This window comes from Tenrec ecaudatus, chromosome X (assembly GCF_050624435.1).
Source record: "Tenrec ecaudatus isolate mTenEca1 chromosome X, mTenEca1.hap1, whole genome shotgun sequence".
In the NCBI taxonomy this organism is placed as follows: domain Eukaryota; kingdom Metazoa; phylum Chordata; class Mammalia; order Afrosoricida; family Tenrecidae; genus Tenrec; species Tenrec ecaudatus.
Window position 1 is genome coordinate 111,663,885 of NC_134548.1, and position 20,456 is coordinate 111,684,340.

The 20,456-nt window shown below is 40.8% G+C and overlaps 1 protein-coding gene across 1 annotated transcript; it reads left to right on the forward strand.

Annotated features, from left to right (window-relative positions):
- The first annotated feature begins 1,541 nt into the window (after positions 1 to 1,541).
- LOC142433645 (nuclear RNA export factor 5-like) lies at positions 1,542 to 18,766 on the forward strand. Its single transcript, XM_075538433.1, has 21 exons — positions 1,542 to 1,547; positions 3,011 to 3,158; positions 3,452 to 3,522; positions 4,341 to 4,424; positions 4,534 to 4,638; positions 4,778 to 4,858; positions 4,987 to 5,056; positions 5,202 to 5,290; positions 5,410 to 5,517; positions 5,687 to 5,796; positions 7,820 to 7,856; positions 8,241 to 8,375; positions 8,461 to 8,516; positions 8,655 to 8,762; positions 8,850 to 8,908; positions 9,015 to 9,177; positions 9,435 to 9,493; positions 9,920 to 9,992; positions 10,678 to 10,857; positions 18,520 to 18,580; positions 18,722 to 18,766. Exons 1-21 carry the CDS (start codon positions 1,542 to 1,544, stop codon positions 18,764 to 18,766), a joined length of 1,848 nt encoding a protein of 615 aa, XP_075394548.1.
- Positions 18,767 to 20,456: the final 1,690 nt, after the last annotated feature.

The following is a 20,456-nucleotide window of genomic DNA, read 5'->3' on the forward strand; positions in this document are numbered from 1 at the left end:
CACCAAAGAGCTAGAGGAAAGTTGTGTGTTTCATCAGTGCTGCACTGCACCCTGACTGACTAATCTCCTTCCTACGACCCCTCTGTGAGATGTCTAATTGTCTACATATAGGTATTGGGTCTCCACTCCCTGCAACCCGCCATTCACATTAGGTATGGTTTTATTCTGGAACTTAGATGTCTGATACTTGATCGTTTCAACACCTCATGATCACATAAGCTGATGTGGTTCTTCCATGTGGGCTTTGCTGCTTCTCAGCTAGATGGCTGCTTGTTTATTTTCAAGTCGTTAAGATCCCAGATGCTATATCTTTTGGTAGCCGGGAACCATCAACTGTCTTCACCACATTTGCTGATGCACCCATTTTTTCTTCAGAGATCATGTTGTGAAGGTGAGCATCACAGAATTCTGGAATGTTAGAACAAAGTGTTCTAGTGTTAGGGGAGTACTTGAGTTGAGGCCCAATATACATCTGCAACCTTGATTCTTAACATATAGATATGAGTACATAGTTCTATTCCCCTCTCATTGTATATATTTTTACATGTGTACATGCCTGTATTTAGGCCTTGGTAAATATTCTTTGCCTCCTGTTTCTTTCCTCTATTTCCTATTTTCTTTCCTCTTGTCCCACCATCATGTTTGGCCTTCATTCTGGTTTAGTAATCCTGACTGCTAAATTCCTTTGATTGAGTCCCATTAGGCATCCTACGATCTTTCTTCCATTGATTTTATTTCACTCGCTGTTCCCTTGTCTCTGGGTTGGTCCCCCCACCTGGATTTCTCCCACCTCCCCTTTTCCTGTATCCCCTCGGCACCATTGGTCCCGTTCTTTTCATCTCTGAGTTGTTTATCCCACCTATCTTATGTAGCTATAAATGCAGATACATTAACAAGTGCAAAAGCCAGGCAAATCCAAATAATACAACAAAGGAAGTCAAAACCAACAAGAAAATAACAACATCAGAAAGCAAGAACAAAATAACGATAACAAAAAGAAAGCCACTGACAAAAATGGAAAGGCATAAAAATAGTTCAAGGTCCATTTGTTGGCCTTTAAAAGTGTTTTCCAGCCGAGTCTGATGGGGTGCCCCACTGTCTCTAAAGTCTATTTTTGGTATTCCCTGGGGGATTCATTACTCTGCTCCCCTGCTGCTCTGCTGCATGCCCTCAATACTTCACCCCAGTGTGATGGGGCCAGACCATGCACTATTCCCGCACTGTGTCTGCAGTGATGTCCCCCGCAGCGTCATGGTTCAGGGAGGGATGCCATATCACGGGGTGGGGCCAGCCCTATGGTCTTCCCCATGCATTATCTGCTCTGAGCTGGAACATTGTTCTTGGGGCTTGGTGGGCCAGGATGTGCTCTCTTCCCTCTCCATCCCTTTGTGTTTCTCCCGTGTACTGTAATCCGACGCACCCCTCTCCCCAAGCTGTAGCCCAAGTACTGTCCTCTGAAGTGCATTCTTCTGAGGGGTGGAGGGTGTCCACATAGTTGGGATTGGGGCTGGACTCGCAAACCTCTCTTGCTTCCCTGGTACATGCCGGTATGTTGTATTCCCGTCTTGGTGCATCTTGTTGAAACTTGATCTCTCTCTCTCCTTCTCCTGCCCCCATGTCATTTAAACATGTACTGTACAGGCTGGGAAAGTATAGGGTCCTGGTTGCTAATGAAGTCATTTGGTGTCGCTGGATTTGTGAGGTGTGAGAAGTTGCTTTCAAAATTTTGCTGTTGCCTTTAGATAATTGTGAGAAAGGCAAGATTAGGATAACTTCTTGGTGTACGACTTGACTCCACTCTAAGTAATTGGGATTTATACCCTGATTCAAATTTTTTTACATTGATTTTTCTTTAAAAATATCATCTTAACTTTTATTTTATTAAGTCATAATCGAGATATCATAGCATTCAATAATTCAGTCATATCAGGCATTGTTGTAACATCACGACCACAATCATTTTCAAAACATTTTCTTCCTTCCTGTGCTCCTTGATACCTGCTCCCCATTATACCTCCACTATAGCCATATCCCTAGAAAACCGTATTCTAGTTTCTGTCTCTATAGATTATCCCAATCTTGGTTTCATATATAAAAAGGCCAATGCTACCAATAATAACAAAAACCAGCAGAGCTAATTCCCAATTTGAACTAAAGAAAGAAAATATTAAAAACCAGATTAACCCAAAGTGTATCAAAGGGGAGATTAAATGAAATGGTTTTAGCAATTCAAGTCAGATTTATCATCTTAATCTTCTATACGCACCTCATTAGTACTCTCTGTCAAACTGATTCCATGAGCAGATCTCGTGATTGTATTTTTTGGCTCCTTTTGTCATTTGTAGCTTTCTGCAATCCAGAATTTCATCATTTAAGGTCTGATACCATTTCCTCCTTTTGATTTGGATTACGTGTTTTGCAATCCTTGGATCATAGATTTTGCTGTGCTTCCTCCTTGTGGGGTTAGTTGACATCTCACTTAGATGGCTACATGTTTGAAAAGAAGCCTTTAAGTCCCCAGTCATTATTCTCTCTGCTATGCAGGCACCATCCAATGTCTTCACCACACTTTGCTCTAGCACCCATGTCTTCCATATTTCCTTCATCAGGCACATATCGAGCAGGGCTTGTTGTAAGAACCAATTGTTCTTATATTGGAGCTAGGATTAAGTGCAAATCCAAAATCCATTCCTAAATCTGTTTTCTTTCTTCCTCGGGTTCACCTTATGGTAGTTTATGGTAGAGACACCTGATTCTTTATAAACCCTGCACCTTTTAAAAAAGCAATGTTCAAAAGAGTTACCACTTTCTCCATGATTTCTCTTCTGATGCCATCTGTCAGATAACATCTCATAACTTGATTGAGGAGTATGCTAACTGGTGTTTGTGGTTTGTCCTCTAAAGCAGGTTGGTCCTTTGCTTGCCCTATCACGGTGCTAGCCTAAAATGAGATACATGATATAAGACCCCTGGTGTGTTTCCAAACTTGTGTTTTTGTTCCGAATTTCAGAATACAAGGAAAGAAATAAACATCCGACTCGTGGTGAGGGCAGCCTTCATTATGAGAGTTATAGATATGCGCATCAACACTCATACCCCCAAGAGGATGACAGAATTGTGGCAACAAAGGATAGCCACAGAGAAATCCAAGTCAGACGGTAAGTGACCAGGCATATTTGTTTTCATGTAGCAACCACAGGGACTATGCCACGTTCCTTCTTTATGTTATGTTTTTCTTCCCCTCCTTGAAAACTGGAGCGTGCTAGAAGTGGAATGCTTGTTGATCAGCCATGATTGAATACCTGTTATGAGCGAGGTGACAATGTGTAGGAGGCATTCTTAGAATTTATGGAAACCTTCTTTTTTCCACTCTCCCACAGTACTCCCTACAGCATCTATCGTCGAGTGGGATGGCGTAATAACCACTCTCTCCATAATACTGTGTGGAAAGATAGAAGACTCCCTCAAAGAGAAATGGACCAGAAGAAGGAGGCAAACTCCAGGAGCTGGTTTATCATCACAGTGAGTATCCTAGAAACATGTATGACTTCTGCATGGAGAGGAGCCCTGATGGCATAGTGGTTATGGATTGGGTTGCTCGCTGCAAGGGCAACATTCCAAACAACCCTCAGCTCAGCTGGAGAGTGGAGGCATTCTACTCCTGTACACAGTTACATTCTCCGAAACGCACAGGGACGATTCTACCATGTCCAATAGGGTCACTATGAGGAAATAACTGACTAGATGGCCCAGAGTTTGGTTTTCAATTTTCATGCAGGGGGAAGGGTGTGTGTGTGCGTGGGTTGGGGGAGGGGAAGATGCCCACGTTCAATTGTGCTGGTTTTGGGAAAATATGTAGGTACTTTCCCGGGGGCAGAAGGATTTGGTCATCCTCCGTCTTTATTACTCGTTTGTAAAATGTGGGATCTAAAAGGAGCGAGGGTGAGAGAAATGCCAGAACACATGTCTAAAGGTCAGGATTAGGATAACTCCCAAGCAGTGCGTGCAACTTGTCACAGCATGATATAGGTCGGTTTGAATTTATTGTGTGAGTTGGTGGGGGAAGCTGAGTTTCTAGAATCCTCAACACGGAGCAGGCCAGCTCTGTGTTTAGTCAGATGTCCTAGAATCTTCAAAAATTAAGATGATGCCAAACCTCTGAAGTTGATAATTTGGAGAGCGTTCAGAATTGTAAGAAATTTAAGAAATGTTAATGGTCCTTTTGTTAGAGTGTTTTAAAGCTTAAGAGATGATCAGAACAGAACACTTGACTGGGTCTCTTCTCCCAGCTGTAATTCCATGCTGCCATTCTTGTCTCCTAAACTTTGTTTTACTCTTAGGTTCCCTATGGGAGAAAGTATAACAAGACCTGGCTACTGAATTCCATCCAGAGGCATTGCGGTGTTGGCTTCACACCAATTGATGTAAGATAGGCTGGTGAAGGCAGATGAGTGAGCACAGGGCAGGAATGTGATCTACATCATCAGGGTTCTGTAGCTTCTGACATTATTGTCGTTGTTTTGTTCCCTCTAGTTCCACTATGTAAGACAGAATGCTCATTTCTTTGTCCGGTATTCTACCACTGCAACTGCATTGAAGGATATTAACTACAAGATCTTGGATAATGAGAATCGAAGGGTGTGTGTTGTAAGAATTGACTGGGGACAGAAAGAAAGAGGAGGGGGCTAGACTTAGTCTGGGGACAAAATGGGAGAGGGGCTGTAGACCATCTGTGGATTAAAGACTCTGGTACTTACACTGCATCTCTTTCTGGTAGATATCTATCATTGTGAAGCCTTATTTTGTACCCAACTCTGGAGAGAATGTGCTGAATGTAGAGCAAATAGAACAGCTAAAGGTAACGCACACTCGGGACATGCTGTGCACTCATTTATGGACTTATTTCTTCTTCACTTATCCTCTGTTCTCCTTCATCATATCACCCCCAATACTACAGAATAGATATCTTTATCTCTGTCTCTGCAGCTGACCATGAAGAAACGATATAACATCTTCAAGAAAGCTCTGGATCTTCAGAAATTTCGATTTGACTCAGGTAAGACTGACAGCAATAATGTTAGGTATGTGAAGGCAGCGGGGAATTCCTAGAAGGGAGACTTGGGCATGGAAACTGGGAGAGGTGCTGGCACTGGTGTTGGTCCATCTGGTCCATCTCATTCTCCTCTCTTGCCTTCCTGAAGACTTACTGGACCATGAAATTGACATGATCCTGAATCGAAAAAACTGCATGGCTGCCATTCTGAAGATCGTTGAGGAGAATTTCCCTGAGGTGAGGCCTGAGGCCCGGTGCTGGTATTTAGGGAGAGGGTTGAGAGGATTGAATTGGATGGAATATTTGTCTCTGAGACCTTAGCTAGTATATGTGCCTCTAATTCTTCTTCCTCAAAGCTGTTGTCCTTGAACTTGTGCGACAACAAACTATACCAGTTGAATGGCTTGTCCGACATTATACAGAAGGCCCCTAATGTCAAGATCCTGAACCTTTCCAGAAATGAGGTAAGAAGTGGGATCCAGATGTAATTTGAGTTGCAGGTGGGAGGCAGTGCTCGTCTGGCTCATGAGGCAGGAAGGGGTCTGTGGGGAGAGCAAAGGCTGTAGGTACAGGGGTTCAGATAGCACTCTGTCCCTGGAACTCTGACCCCTTCTGTCCTCTCAATTTTCTCAGCTACTTTCCACATGTGAGCTGGACAAGATAAAAGAGCTGAATCTCGAGGAGCTGTGGCTAAAAGGAAACCCAATATGTGACACCTTCTTCAATTGGTCCACCTATGTGAGGTCAGTGAGGAATCACAGGGTGAGCAAATAGTTAACCCTCAATCACCCTTCCAAAGGTTGGCAATTCCAACACACCCAGATACACCCCCAAAAGCTGACCTGGAAAACTACTTCTCCAAGGTCACAGACCTGAACACCATATGGATTACTGTTGGGTTACTCATGACTCAGAATGGACTCAACAGCAACAATCAACAATGACAAGCTGGCCTGCTCACTGTTCCCCTCTTCTTCCCACTCCTCTGCACCCAGCCTTCTCTAGAATGGCCTCCCCTGAATGTACTCCAGGAAGCAGGGCTGCTTCTTCCTTCTCAAAACCAGGCACATGCACACTGTGCCTTCTACCCTTCTGAGGCTACCTGGGGACAGATCCTGGTGCCCTGAACTAGGAAAGCTTCTCCTGACTAAACTCTTGTGGACACAGGACTCCCTGACTCTAAGCCTAGAGAGGGCTTTCCTCCATGCCCTGTAATATTCTTTGTCTCCCTTGTTTCCAAAGGGTTCTCTGACTTGTCTCGAACAATATTGTGGTTTACCTGCCCTATGTTAATGGTGGAGGCCTTAGGGTAACTATGTCATGCCATTTGGTTCTTTTGCTGAAAGGCAGCATATAGGCTCTCCTAGGGGAGAAATCTGGGTTCTTTGAGTCAGTGGGTCAGAAGTGGGTCACGTGCAGTGAGCAGAGGATATCGCAAAGAAGGTGTGAAGTATGGAAGACTGTAGACAGAGGTCAAGAGGAAACAGGAGGACAGTTCTTTCAGGGACCTGACTCTCTCTCTCCCTCATGTCAGTTCATCCTTCCAAGTTTCTGAAGAGCACTGGGCAGACCAACATGGTTTGATTCCCCAGAGAAGTGACTAACTTTGGAACTGTAGAAAAGTGTCATCAGACATAGTGGTGCTCAAGTTGGGCCACAGACCTTCCATGCATTATGTGCTGATTTCTGAATTTTTACACCTTGGGAAAGTTTCCTGCCCCGTGGCTGCTCCGTTTGCTATGCCCAGTTCAGATGGGACAATCCAAGAAACACAAGCCAACGGGCTCCAGCCAAACAAGTACCTGTTTTTCATTCCTATCTCCTGCTCACACCCAGAGAGTGGCTGATGAAGGACAGAGTGGCAGCAGGAAAACCATTTCCCCTTTCTTGCGATCATTTCTCAAATATCCACCACCCACAGGAAACTTCTTCCCCTTGCCTTTCCTTGGTTTTCACTTTCTCTTTTGCCTCCACTCTTCTATATCACCCCACCCTCTCTTACCTCCACTTCCATTCTGTTCTCACCCCTTTCCTGCACTCTGAACCCGCCTCAATCATCTCCATGTCCATGCAGCCTAGAATACTCCTCACCAAGCAATGGACACCTGATTAAGTAGCAGCATCCTGGGCTCCACCCAGTGCTGGGATTCAAATAATTTAACAGCTGGTTGGCTACGCTAATGGAATTTTAAGTATATTAAAAAGATGCACCAAAAGATAGTTTATTACTTTACATTTACTGCCCACCTTAGAGAGAACCCTAATTAAAAATGCCATTCTAACAACTGTTTGATGGACTCAAGAAAAAAAATCAGGTTTGCATTCTGCTGAGCTGATGCCAACTCGCTGAATCCAACCATTGCTTCCCCTCACATTTCATCCTCCCACTTGAGCTTTCCCTAGGGATTTGTAAGGAGGTAAGTAAAAATTGGAGGGAAAGGAATCTCAGACATCCCCCTATATCACTGGAGAAATGGAGTCAGTGCCTTCCCTGTGGAAATTTCCAAAGAGGAAAGAGATGGGGAAATGAAAATGGAGAGGGAGATGGAGAGACTGTACCCATCACACAGCCCATGTAGAAGATTCCCAGTGGTCTACCAGGAATATGGACCTGAGAACCCTGAAATCAGGATGCGTGTGGGAGCTTTAGGGGCTGCTTTGTGGACAAGACAATCTGGACATAAGTTATGGCATTATAGTATTATCTCGAAGCAAGCAGACCGATGCTGTTCTGTCAATAAGTTTTCTCTTTCTGTCTTTGGACAGCGCCATCAGGGATATTTTCCCCAAGTTGTTATGCCTGGTAAGTACTTACCTTCATTATTGCCCAAATCACCACACTGATGCCCTGCACACCTGCCCTCAAGTCCTTTGGATCGTCCCCAGGGTATATTTTTGCACTACACGGTTACCTGTTTTATAGGATACGGATTCCTGACAAGTCATGGCTCTTCTTCCTTTAAAAAATGCCCTAAAACATATGCTCATATGCATTGCCTGTAATAACAGAGATTTCTAGGACCCATGGAAAAGATATAAATTTTAGTATGGCTGATAGACTTTTCCAGGTCAATTCACACTTGGGCCTTAACCCTCACTGTCACCTGGTTGCCTTCATCTCACTGTTCACTCAGTGGGACCTTGACTTGTCTGCACTGTATGCCCTGTTAACTTCTATCATTCCCAGGATGGGAAGGATTTATCACCGTCACCAGCACCACCAACACCAGCACCCTCAGCACCAGCACCACCAGCCCCACCAGCCCCACCAGCACCAGTTTCTGTTGAAATGGATATCTCTGAGATAATGAACCCATTTAAGGTGAGTTAGAGATACCAAACAAGAATTGGCATGTTGCATGGGAGATTCTGTCATCTGCAATGTCTCAAAAATCCTTTCTTTCCAGGATACCTATCAAGGGCCTGAAGCCTTGAAGAATTTTATTTTGCAATTCTTACAGGAGTAAGTACCCCTTGACACCCCAAGTCAGTATTGATGGTTATGGGATGGGCCACCCAGGCACAAGACATGCTCATGGGAACTTTCAAATCTAAGTAGGGCTCAGATCACAGCAATCTTGCCTCCTTTGTTTCACCGCAGGTATTACTGGATCTATGACTACGGTGACAGAAAGGATCTCATGGGTGCTTACCATGATGAGGCTTTCTTCTCATTGACCACTCCCTTCAACCCTGAGGATCCAGCTCCGTGAGTACCACAGATCAAATGACAACTTGGGGGCTGTGGTGCAGACACTGACCACTGATCCACCTCCTGTACAAATTTTGATCCTAGAAGTAGTTTGAGCAAGTACCACAAGATTAGCAGAAATAGGAAGAAACGCAAGGATCCCAGTAAGTATGTGACGAGGAAGATTGTGTGGAACACAATGTCTGGAGGAGTGGGTGCAGGGACCCGGTGAGTGAGGCAGCCCCTAATCTTCTCTTTTCTTCCCCACAGTCTTGCTGGCTAAGTTGCTGAAGCACACAAAACAGGATATTGATAACTTACTCACTATGTTGCCCAAGACCCAGCATGACTTCAGCTCCTTTGTGGTGGACCTGTTTGTCCAAACGGTGAACACCTGCTTAATCCCCGAGGCTGTCCCAGAAATTGGACATGGGTAAAAAATAGAGGGGGAGCCTGGAACCTGAGCTGTTTTTCTCCCTCAGGAAAAGATGCTCTGCTTTTCTGTGAATGGGCTGTTCAAGGACGGTGAGTCCATTCCTCATGCCTACGAGTCAGCATTGACTCAGTGGTAGTGAGTTTGATTTTGGTTTTCTGAATATGAAGGTTAGACTATCTAGCTCCCATATGCCCACACTGCTCTCTCTCAGAACTCTTCAGCCTTTCCCAATCTCTTGCCTTCTTGTTCTCCAGCTCCCAGCCTGCCCCCAATCTACCCTTGTCTGCCATGGCTGTCCCAACACGGCCCGGGAGTTCTGGACACAGGCTGTGAAGTCTGAAGATTATCCTCCCCACTCCTCACTCTGCCACCTTAGGGGATGTAGTCTCCTCACCCGGCCACTTTGGGACATTTGATTAACCCCTCAGTTTCCTCATTTCCAAAATAAGATGACTAATACAGACATTTTTGGCTGCTGTGAACAATAAGACAAAGGAACTTGTGAAGATATTGTCACAAGGAAGGCCCAACGCAGAGTAAGAGTTCCATCACTGGGAGGTGCTTATTCCTGTTGTTTCCCTCCCCATTGCTGACCCTTCCCAGACTCCCACTGTAGAGTTGTCCTCAGTGTGGTCCCCTTCAGGGTGCCATGGCACAATAAGATTCTGAGTAGGGAACATTGCTGGTGAGCATGTAAAATATGGACAACTGTGAGGGATATTGTTTGTTGTCGTTGAAGTGGAAGAAATGTCTCCGGCTCGTGTCTGTGCATTCACCCGGATCTTCATTGTTGTTCCTGCCAGCAACTCCCGGTAAGTGTTAGGCTGTAGGAACACATTCCTCCATGCTATCATGTAGGAATACACATCTCAGTCGGTGGCCAGTGGTGTTGGAAGGTGACTGTAGTTCTCAGGGTTTCCCAAATATTGCGGAAAGTCAGAAGGTATGTCCTCAGAGCAGCTTAGCCATTGGAATAGCAAATTCTCATGCTGACTTGGTGAAGGTACATATTCTAGGTGATGTATTGTCCTCCTCGGGATATGAAGGAGCCCTGGTGGTGTAGTGGTTACGCTGTGATCTGTATGGCCAGCAGTTGGAAACCATGTGCAGCTCCGAGGGAGAAAGACTGACTGGGCACTCTACTCTGGTGAATAATTATAAACCCACAGGGAGAGCCACACGACTCAGCAGGTGCTAGTGAGTGTGGTTTTGGTATTCTGAATATGAAGGTTAAACTATCTACCTCCTTGTTTTCTTATACTTGGTAAAGGTGGTGTGAAACTATTTCTGGGTTGTGGGTAAACGTACAAAGCTAGTGAAGTTGGCAGATAATTTCTCTGAAGGCTACTTTGGTGGGAGGGTAAAGGGTACCACCGCCAAGGAGTAGAAGATGGAGAGAAGGTAGTTTCTGAATGGGTGCAGGATTGTTGTTGGGTGTAGGGTTGTTGGTGGGGGGGTTGTCCTGTTCATCTGTTTGAGAGCACATTCTTTCCCCAGCTTGTGTATTGTGAATGACCAGCTGTTTATAAGGGAAGCGGGTCCCACAGAGATCCAGGGAGCCATCACCCCAGTGCCTGCAGCCTTCTCCAGCTCCGTGGCCACTGTGCCCCAGAATCAGCAGGAAGTGGTGCAGGCATTCTCCATTGAGTCTGGAATGAACTTGCAGTGGTCTTGGAAGTAAGTGTTGGGAGTGTGTATGGATGGGGGTAAACACCGCAGAGTTGGGGAGTTCACAATGGGAACTTGAGGATAATATTGATAAGAAACCTTTGCATTTGGCTTCTGAAAAGGCATATAAAGTTAATCTAATATTATGTCAAAATATGTAAAGAATATTCTAAACAACATATGCCCAGATATCATTATATTATGCTTGACAAATCTTAAAAGTATTAGACCTAATAAATAATTTCAGCAACTTTCAAGATGCAAGTTAAATATAAAAAAGTATGTTTCTATGCATGTCTAATTAATAATCCAAAATGAAATTAAGAAAGTGATTTAATGTATATAAAAGCATAAAACATAGTGTTTTACCAATTAAAATGAGCTATCTGAACAAATAACATAAAAATGAAAAATACCCTCTCTTATGAACCATCTTGCCCAAGAAAAAGCAATAAGGTGAACTGAACATTTATTTTCAAAGTATGAAATTACAGAAATATAGCTGTGGTAGCTATATAATTGCCAATTTGAGATGATTAAGCGTGAAGGAGTGGAGTCTAGCCTGACTGTTCTTCAAGTGTGCATAGACCTGTTGTTGGATTAGAGATTTTAAAAAGAAGAAAGCAAAGAAAATTGTTCCAAAGTACCATTTCTTTGAGAAAAAAAATCAAATACACTAACATTTTAATTTAAGTTCTAGTGTTTTAAATATAATTCTAAGCCAATAATTGGAGTTTGTTTCATATTATGCATTGGATTTCAGTTTCATAGCTTTCTTTACGTTATGCTGGGCATATTATAAATTGTGATTTATTTACAAAATTAATATTTTTGTTTGTTTAAAATGTAAGTGCTAACTTTAACATTGTTGACATGATACTGACAGATAATTTAAATTATTGTTTCAATATTAAAGTTATGTGATAAAATAAAAAAATTATAGTTATGAACAACACTTTAAAAAAAACACCCAACAACTCCCTGCTATCAACGCCAATTCTGATGCATAACAATCCTATAGGACAGGGTAGAACTGCTCACTGTGGGTTTTGGGAACTGCAAATCTTTACAGGAACAGAAAAGTGGATTTTTCTCCTTCAGTGCAGATGGTGCTTTCAATCTGTTGACCTTGTAGTTAGTAGTTCAACACATAGCCTAATATGCCACCAGGGCTCCCTCAACAAAGAAGTGTAAAATTTGTACTCTAATACCTGTATAATATTGTTTAAATAACTTTAAGAGTTTAAAGTGGAAAGATGTTTTGCCTCCATGCTCATGGATTCAAAGATTTAACATTTTTAATGATTCTTTATAATTGTGAATTCGATTGGAGGGGGTTACATGTCAGACCATAGTTCAACAGTTCAAACCACTCATGAAACATTCTGCATTCAACTGTTCAAACCACTCTTCAAACATGCCCCCCGCCCTGCCCTCTATCCCACCCCCAAGCCCTGAGTTCTCTTGTACCTTTTATGATTCTCAATTTTCCTTTTATTCCAAGGCAGTATCTGTTAACCTTCAGGTCCACTGCTTCATTTTCCTACCTTTACCCTCCCTCCCTTGGGAACCTCCAAAGGCTATTCCCTCTGGCATGCAAGCCTTTGTCTTGATTTTTATCCTTAGAGTAGTGGACTCATACATCATTTATACTTTTGTGATTCACTAAATTCATTCAGCATAATGTTCTCCAGGTCCATCCATGTCATAAGGTGTTTTGTGGTTTCATCATTGTTTTATAATATTACATTATGTTTATGTCCCAGTTTCTTTATCGATTCTACTACTGCTGGACATTTGGGTTATTCCCAACTTTCTACTCTTATGAATAGTGCTGCAGTGAATATGAGCTCTTCATTTTTATGCCTTCCTTCCCCACTTTCGCTCCATCACGTCGATAGAATTTTTTGTGTGTTGATCTTAAATCCTGCCATGTTGCCAAATCTTTCCATTGTTTTCAACCTTTTATTTTTTGGTTGAATTCTTGGGGTTTCTACATGTAAAGGCATATCATCTGTTCACGTACAAATAGTGAGTATTTCACCACTTCTTTTTCCTCATTTGGATTCCTTTGATTTATTTTGTTGCCTAGTGGTACTGGCTAAGAATTATGTACAATGCTGAATAAGAGTGGAGATTCTGGTTCCTGTTTTTAGGGGGAAATGGATGAATAGTTGCTTAGGGTTATATCACAGGAGATTGGGAGGGGTGTGGATGGTGGTGGAATGAGAGCTAATTACACTGAATACAAGAAAGAAGAAAGTATTCTAAATTTGATTATGGTGATGAGTGCACGACCCTTTTTAATATGTTTCAACTATTGTGTGATATGTCAATAAAACTTATTTTTTAAATTCAATTTAAGGCATTAAATTCATTCGATGAAGACTTGAAAATATAAAATACATGGAAAGTAGAAAGCACTATTCATAAGGTAATGGGTCAAGGAGGAAATCAAGAATATTTTTTTTAAATGCTGAGAGTGAAATAAACACATGGCAGACCAAACTATATGGGCTGTGGCAAAGAAGTCATGAGAGATAAATTTGTTGCAATTAATACCTACATCAAAAAGAAGAAGGATCTCAAATCTATAGTATAATCCTACAAGTTGAGGAAATGAAAACTGAGCCCTGAGCTATCAGTAGAAATGAAAAAATAAAGATCGGAGCAGAAATAAATAAAATAATAGAATAGAAAGATTTCTTTTAAATACTGATTCTGCAAAAAGTCCAACAAAACTGACAAAACTCTAGTTAAACTAACAAAGAAAATAATGAGAGGGTTCAAGAGAACAAACTAAGAAATGAAATTGGAAGCATTACAACAAGTTGATCAGAAATTAAATGGCTCATTACAGAATACTATGAAAAGCTGTACTCCAAGTTGTTAAATAACTTAGATGCAACATAACAAAGCAAGGAAGGTAAATGAAAGAGATCCAGATTGACAAAGAACAAATTAAACCATCTCTATTTGCAGATGACAAGATTTTTCCCATATGTAGAAAATCCCAAAGACTCCATAGGAAAGCTTTTAGAACTAATGGATGAATTCAGCAAAGTTTCAGGCTAAAAGATCTATACCTCAAAAGCTATAGATTTTCTATACACCAGAAATGAGAATCCTAAAAAGTAAATAAAAAACCAAAACCATTTCCATTTACTATAGCATCTAAATTAATAATACACTGAAAAATAACTTTAATTAAGGATGCAAAAGATTTATACAATAAAAAATGAAAAAATACTGCTGCAAGATGCTGAAATATGCATAAATAGAAATATAGTACTTGTTCATGAATTTGAAAACTTAATATTTGAAAATATTAACACTACCCAGCATGATCTAGAAAGTCAATGTTATTTATATAAACATTTCAGCAACATTTTTGTACAGAGATGGACAAATTAATCATTGACTTTATATAAGAAGGCAATTGGCCCCAATATTCCAAACAACTTTGAAGAAGAAAAAAGCATGAGGCTTCACATCTCCTGATTGTAAGACCTCTGTACAGTCAATAATCACAATAACTTTGCATTGGTTTAGTGATAGACACATAGACCAATGGAACTGAATTGAAAGCCCAGAAATAAATCTGTATGTCTATGATCAATTGGCTTTCAATAAGTGTGCAAATTCCATTCAACAGGGAAAGAACTGGTTCTTCAACTAACATAGTATGCTATCCTATTGAAGTCTACCCCTACTCATAGGACAGTCTATTCCTACATTTAGGACAGAAGAGTATTTCCTCATTAAGTTTCCTCAGCTGATTTTATCCCCAAGCCATTTTATTAGAGCTAATCCAGACATCATACAATTCCATAGTTCAACCAGTGTTGTACAGTCCCTGCCATAATCAATTTCAAAACATTTTCTGCCTTCTTGAACTTCTTTATGTCAGCTCCTCTTATTCACCCACACCTCTGAGCCAGACCCTCCATGAACCCTTATTCCAGTTATTGCCTTTATAGATTCACCCAACCTGGATTTCATATACCTAAATTCATAGAAAAACACATAATGGAGAGTCAAGAAGGCTTTTAACAGTTACAAAATACAGGAGACAAACTGCAATAGGAAAAAAAAGATCAAGCACGGAATGTATCAAAAGGGAAATCAAGTGACAAGGTTAGAACAATTCAAGTGAGATTTATCATTTTAATCTACTATAGTTGCTCCGTACTCTGTCTGATACCAAGGTCATTCCCCCCCGTCAACTGATTAGAGGGAAATCACTGGAGGCTCATTCCTTCTGTAAATTCTGAAAATGTATTTTGGGTTTTCTGATGTCATCCAGGCTTCTGTACACCAGATTCTCACAATTTAAGCTCTGATAATTTATAATCCTTGGATAGTGAAACCAAGCCTATAGGACCCCAGATGCTATTCTTTTTGATAGCAGGGTACCATCTAGTTTCTTCACCACACTTCACTATAGCACCCATATCCTCTGTTTCCGTGATGAGGGCAAGTATCATGCAGGGACCTGTTGTAAGAAATAATTCAAAAATCATTTCTGATTCTAAATTTATTATCTCTCTGTGGTTCACCTTCTGTTTATAGTGTCAATGATTAGCCCATGGTACTGATTTTAAAACACTATTAAGAGAGGTAGATGGATGTAGGCTAACTACATATTGCAATACATGATTATTCCCTTGTACAGAATAAGTCCTTGCATGACTGGATGCTATTTGCACAAACAGTGGTAATTTGTGGTCATTTTACTATTATATTCACTGACAAAGTCAGGCACAGGTCTGTCAGAATAATACATATCTTAATGTAGCAAGTAGGGCATTGAAGTAGTAAGTAAATGTCAGTCTGCCTACTGACAGTTCAATACTCTTGGTATAGCTGTCTTCTACTTCTTCACATACCAAGTTTCCGTCTTAAGTCCTCATGTTATAGGTTCATTTGAGGTAAAGCCTAGTTCGTTTTGAGAGGTTCCCATATTGCATTCCTCTGGTGTGACCTTTGGATATAATGTTCCAATGTTCTACGACACATGGTCTGAATCTCCCAGGGGGTGCACAGAAACTCAGACCAATGTGGCTGATTAGGAGCATAGTATCAGGCATACTCCTCCCTTAGGGTCCTAGCACTAGCAATGGATAGGAGTTTTTATCCTCCTGTATCCTCTCCAACATTTGTTATTTTCATTGTTCACTATTGCCATGTAAGGAGTTGAAGCTGTATCTCATTTGATTTGTACCTCTCTAATGGCTAATGAAGTGAATAAAAGAAAGAAAATAACAAATGTTGATGAGAATGTGGAAAAATTAGAAATCCTATCCTTTGCTAGTGGGAATGAAAAATTATACAACTGTTGGGGATAACAGCATCATTCCTTAAATTAAAATTAAAATGGAATAACCACATGGCCCAGCAATTTGACTCCTACATACATACCTTATAAGCCTAAGAGTAGGGACAAGAACAGACACATGTACACCTATTTTCATTTTAGAACTATTCACTGTAGCAAAAAGGTAGAAAAAGTACCGTTTATTTTCAACAGAAAAGTGAATAAGCAAACGTGGCAAACACATACAATGGGAAATTTCTCAGCCGTAAAGAAAAATGAAGTCTCCATACATGCTATAATGTGGGTCAGCCTTGCAGACATGCGGAGTGATCTGAGTGAATTGCAAAAGATAATTCCTGTAGGATCTCTCAGTAATATGTTTGTTTTAAGCTCATTAGGGTGTTTTCAAAAGTAAAGAATACATTTTGTGCCTTGGGGAAAACGTTTGTATGAAGTGATGACTGAAATAAACATTTTTAAACAAAACACATCAATGAAGTTTTATAATAAGTTTATGGAAATGCTGGTCCACAGAAAACAAGTTTTTAGATAGATCACCATTTTAAGAAAACTTGGGAAGACTTAAAATATGAGCCAAGAGACAATGCATTGCCAACCTTGATGAATTGTGTCTGGTGGCAAAAGTCCTTACAATTATCGTTATTGAACTTTCACATGGCTCAGCAATGTGTTAGTTCGGGTAGACTGGAGAAACAAATTCATCAACATGTATAAGTGTATAAGGGAGGATTTTATTTAAAGAGTAATTGTACAGTAAGAAAGTATCCCAACCTAGTCTAGTCCAAGCCCATAAGTCTGAAATTAGCCTGCATGTCTGATACTTATATATAAGGTCCTCTTCAGACTCATGAAACACATGCAATAATGCCAAATGCAGGATGATCACACGCCAGTGGGTAGAAAGTCTTTGGATCAAGTGGCAGTATAAGCCTCTTGGTGCTGGCAGGGGTCTCCACACGTGACTTTCGCAGTTCCCAGGGCCCGGGGTCTATCAGTGTACTACCATATGTATTGTCGGTAGAGAGTCTCCAAGGGAATCAACAGAGACAGATTGTTTCTCCCACCTCCAAGGAGGAAATACCAGAAATTTCCCAGAATCCTCAGGGGAAGACCATGCCCACAGAGGCCTCATTGGCTGAGACAGGATTGACAAACTAAACTCCACCTCATCCCTCTTATACCTCTCAAGTCCCCAATTGACACCAGGTTATGTAACTACCACAAGTGTTTTAAGCAAACATCTTGGCGTCAGTGTGCTTTGGGATCGGTGGGTGACAAAAAATGCTGCTCATTGATCAGCTACCTCAAAGAGCTTACATTTCCAGTAGCCTTTTAAGCAAGATTGAAATTAATGAAGATGATTTTGTGTAAATGTAATTGCAGATGAGTCATGGACTTACCGATATGATCCCAAAAGTCTAATCAAAACAATGGTTTCTGAGGGGATCTGCTGGGCCAGTTAAATTCAAGAGAGGAAAGCTAAGAAGATTGCAGTGACTATTTTAGTGTGTTTCATAAATGATAATTTTGATAGATTTTCTGTAAGGACACAAGAAGACCATGGAGGCTTATTATCATGAAGGTTTCAGATGTTGTAAAATTGCATTGCTGAACAAAAGGTCAGGAAAGTTGCACTGAGGAATGTATTTTTTTTTCCATCAGGAAAATGCACCTGCTCATTCCTTTAAGCAAACAGGGTCTGTCCTCCAAGAATTTCCATGGAAAACCTTACTTCATATACCCTAAAGCCCTGACCTTGTCTGTTCAGAATTATTTTTGCTCTTAAAAGCTGAAGAACACTTAAAAGGAAAACTATTTGATTCCCTCAAGTATGCCAAGGATGCTACTTGACATGGTGTAAACCACAGCATGCAGTGTTCTTCGTGGAAGGCTTGAAGAGAAGGAAATACAGCCTTCTGAACTACTACATCTGAGATGGAGACCATCTTGAGAAACAACAACTTGACTTTTATTTTAATAAAAGTTTTTATGATTTTGTATAAATAAGTTTTGACTCCCTCTAGCAAATCTTCATATTTATGGTCTATTAATTTTCTACAAAGGTCCCAGAAAAGGTAAACAGTGCTACAACACATACCTATCCACTCACAAAAGAATGTATTTGCATCTCCTTCTAACATCATAAATGAAAATGGACTCAAAATGTATCAAAGGCCATTTTTCACATGGTATTCATCATTACACACACTTCTCAAAGTATCCGAGTTTGTTTGTTTGTTTTTTAAATTGCATAGATTTAGTGGTGACAGTACAGAGATGGAATAGCTGTGCTCCGGTATTAATACAGGTCACTTGTCTTTTTTTCATTCCAGGTGTCTGGATGACAACAATTGGGACTATACCAAAGCTAAGCAGATCTTCTGGGCACTCAAGGTGAGGTCTGACAACTGATTTCATAAGATATGCATGCTTCTGGGGCTGCAAGAAAGGATTAAGGTGGAGGTAATGTGGCCCTGGGATGAAACTCAGGGCCTCTGGCTCTTCCTCCTAACTACTTCTCTTCTCTTCCTCCAGACGGAGGACAAGATTCCAGAAGAGGCCTTCCAACAAAACTCCTAAAAGGATCTCTTGTGTTCCTTCTTTGCGTTCATTCTTATCATTTTTGTTTCTCCCCTCCATTCTGAGGCCCCACCTAAAATTGGGACATAGGATAGGCTGATCCAGAAGCCAAAGGTAACCTGTAGGCCTTCCCTGAACCACCCAAAGGATGAGTTATTCTGTGTATTTTCCTCACTCATGATCCTTGTTTGTTTCATTATAAAGAGTGAAATTGAAGTTCATATGTTGCATGGTGTGGATTGTTTTTATCTTGCTCCAGCCACAAGCCACAGTGGCCAGTGCTGAAAGATTCCGCCTCCATACATAGTCTTAACAGTTCCTTGCAGACTTATCAGGCTTGACTTCTTAGGTGGGTTTTCCGTGGGAGACCACACACTGCTTCTAAGGATAGGCATTTGGAGAGACAGTGCACACCAATCAGAGGTTGTGTTTGGAACTGGTATGTTACCTGGCACGACAGGGGCTCTGTAAAGGATACTCACTGGAAAAGGAGGCTAGTTGAAGGAAGAAAGGTGGGGACTCGCAGTTTTTACTTTATTTTTTTACATTTAAAATTAAAATTTAATTTAATTTCCTTAACAGGCATAATTTTGAATATATGAAATGCATGTATCATGTTGGCGCCCTCAATAAAATAAAAAGCAATTACGTGCAATATATATTTTAACATGAAAGTTCAATTCTTAAAATCATATGTATTTGTAACTTGTTATTTAGTATAAACTTTATATCAAGTCAAAATGAGCACTAATTCTATTAAAACAATTATAGAACTAATAAAGTTCTTTTTTTTATGCTTTCTCGAGTTTTTGTTTTTTAATGTTCTCCCAATAGCTTTATTGTGTTAAAATTCCCTTCCATGGTTAAGTTATATTTAGAGAGTTGTATTTACATCACCACAATCAGTCCCAGTGCAACTTCTCCAGTATTCAGTTTTCTTCTCAATTCCCACCAACTATCACCATCACCCTTGTATCCCCAGCGAGCAATTAGATAAATTATTGTGCACTACATACTGGAAAACATACAAAAGACAAAATAAGAAGAAGAAGAAGAAGAAAAGAAAAGTAAAGACCACCAACAATATTTTAAAAAGGCAGAGTAAAATCTCTCTTGACAAGAAAAAGAGAAATATTTAGACTTAAAACAAATTCAGAATGGGTCGAGATGGAGATCTGCTGACTAGCTACCCTATTATACCCTAGTTCCATCCACCATAGACAAGTTTACAATAATCTCTGTCTGCTGGTAGGGCTATTTACGTCTCCTGATCGTAGTCCGATGGGATCTGCCGGAAGCTTAATCGGCATAGTTAGATTTGACACTACCATTGTCCTCCATAGCTTTCAAAAAATTGGGTGTTCCTAATTTGAGCTCTAATACCTTTCCTTCCATTGTATTTGGATTTTGTTTGTTTTCATCTTTGGATCACATGGGCTGGTGTGCGTCTTCCATGTGGACTTGGTTGACGCCTTACATAGATGGCTGCTTGTTTGAACACACACCTTTAAGAGCCGAGACACTATTCTGATTGATAGCAGGCACCATCTGCTTTCTCCACTGTGTTTTACTGTAGGATTCATGTACCATTTTTGAGTCTTACTCATTCAATTTTTTTCAAACACCATCTCAGGAATGCTTCTTTGATTTGCATACATGTGAGTGGGAAATTGGCCTTTTACATCTCTCA

Coding starts and splice junctions, on each gene's coding strand:
- LOC142433645 (XM_075538433.1), top strand. Junction 10,858..18,519: donor AACTTGCAGTGGTCTTGGAA/GTAAGTGTTGGG, acceptor TTTTCATTCCAG/GTGTCTGGATGACAACAATT. Junction 18,581..18,721: donor AGATCTTCTGGGCACTCAAG/GTGAGGTCTGAC, acceptor CTCTTCCTCCAG/ACGGAGGACAAGATTCCAGA.